This window comes from Brassica oleracea, unplaced genomic scaffold (assembly GCF_000695525.1).
Source record: "Brassica oleracea var. oleracea cultivar TO1000 unplaced genomic scaffold, BOL UnpScaffold02554, whole genome shotgun sequence".
Lineage (NCBI taxonomy): Eukaryota > Viridiplantae > Streptophyta > Magnoliopsida > Brassicales > Brassicaceae > Brassica > Brassica oleracea.
The window spans coordinates 1-1,672 of record NW_013619084.1 but is presented as its reverse complement, the minus strand read 5'-3'; the positions used below and the strand labels follow the sequence as shown (position 1 = coordinate 1,672).

The 1,672-nt window shown below is 44.8% G+C and overlaps 1 protein-coding gene across 1 annotated transcript; it reads left to right on the top strand.

Annotated features, from left to right (window-relative positions):
* Positions 1–3: 3 nt before the first annotated feature.
* On the top strand, positions 4–1,326 carry LOC106321704 (GTPase-activating protein GYP7-like; the record flags this gene model as incomplete). Its single annotated transcript, XM_013759948.1, has 1 exon — positions 4–1,326. A coding segment is annotated over one exon (1,146 nt), but the record flags the coding sequence as incomplete, so codon positions are not given.
* Between the last annotated feature and the right edge of the window lie 346 nt (positions 1,327–1,672).

Genomic DNA, 1,672 nt, shown 5'->3' with positions numbered 1-1,672 from the left:
TTAAACAAGATCAATAAACCTCCTCAAGACAAGCATAACGGTTGGTCTTTTCCGCAAGACACTGACAGTTCCTGCTCTGATGAGTCACTCTCTAGCGACAAAGAAAACACAGAAGATATTGGGTACATGAGTGACGACGTCTCATGTACTCTTGACATAAACTACACTGGCTCAACACACGTGAACTCCGAGTCTTCAGACTCAGATTCTTCAGACGATAACAACTCCGTTCACGCCTTTCCTTCTACTCAAGGGAGAGATGACAATAGTACTTCTCCATCAAGCATATATAATAATACATCCCGCACCAAAGAGGATTTTGTTACTTGGCAGCGTATAATCCGCCTAGACGCCGTCCGCGCCGACACAGAATGGTTCCCATACTCCCCATTCCAAGCCTTAGTATCACAAGCCAAAGCGCGTCGCGCAGCTGCAGCGGTTAGTCTAAAAGACTACGCCCACTTAGAACCGTGGAAGATCTTTCACGCCGCGCGCCTCGTGGCCATCCTCGAAGCCTACGCCTTGCACGACCCCGAGATAGGCTACTGCCAAGGGATGAGCGACCTTCTCTCCCCAATACTCACAGTCATCCCCGAAGACCACGAGGCCTTCTGGTGTTTCGTGGGGTTCATGAAGAAGGCTCGTCAGAACTTCAGGGTCGACGAAGTTGGGATCACGAGGCAGCTCGGCATAGTCTCGAAGATCATCGAATGCAAAGACTCGCGGCTCTACAAGCACCTTGAGAAAGTCAAGGCGGAGGATTGTTTCTTCGTTTACAGAATGGTGCTTGTGATGTTTAGAAGAGAGCTGACGCTGGAGCAGACGCTGTTTCTCTGGGAAGTGATGTGGGCGGAGCAAGCTACGGTGAGAGCTGGGGTTGGGAAGTCTTCTTGGAGCAGTAGAATAAAGCATCAAGCTCCTCCTACGGATGATCTGTTGCTGTATGTGATAGCAGCTTCGGTGTTGCAGAGGAGGAAAGTTATAATAGAGAAGTATAATAGCGTGGAGGAGATATTGGGAGAGTGTCACAGTATGGTTGGGAAACTAGACGTGTGGAAGCTCTTGGACGATGCACGTGACCTTATTATTACCCTCCGCAGTAAGATTGAACAATATGACATGGGGTCAGAATCAAAAATAGGCATGTGATTTTTTGTGGTGGTGTTTGTTTTCTCTACCTGAGTTTGTTTACTTGGAGATAGATTGTGGCTTGCTGTATCTCCATTTTCAATTTTGCATGTGTAACAAACAAGTTTTGTGCCGGGGGAAGAGAATCTTTCTCCGGTATTATAATAAGTGTGGATTACATAGTTGGTCGGCAATAAAGAGAGTATAAATATGGTTTAGAGATTTTCGTATTAATAATCATGAATAAACAAGACGATATCTTCGGAAAAAGAGAGTATTATTTTACAATAAGAGCACCTTATTCCAAAAGCAATATCATATTTATTGCTTTTGTTTTAGGAAACCATGGTGCCAAGCAATACGCATTATCATAGGTTACTTGAGACATCTAAGGGGACTCACTTGTATGATCTACGGTGAAGTTAGGCTCTGTTGGTTTCTGAGGTAGCGAAGCAAGAGTGTACCGAGGAGGAGGAGGATACACTAGGTTGTTCCTCACGTTCTGTAGCATACAACAAAATAAATTTGCAAAAAAAAAAAAAAA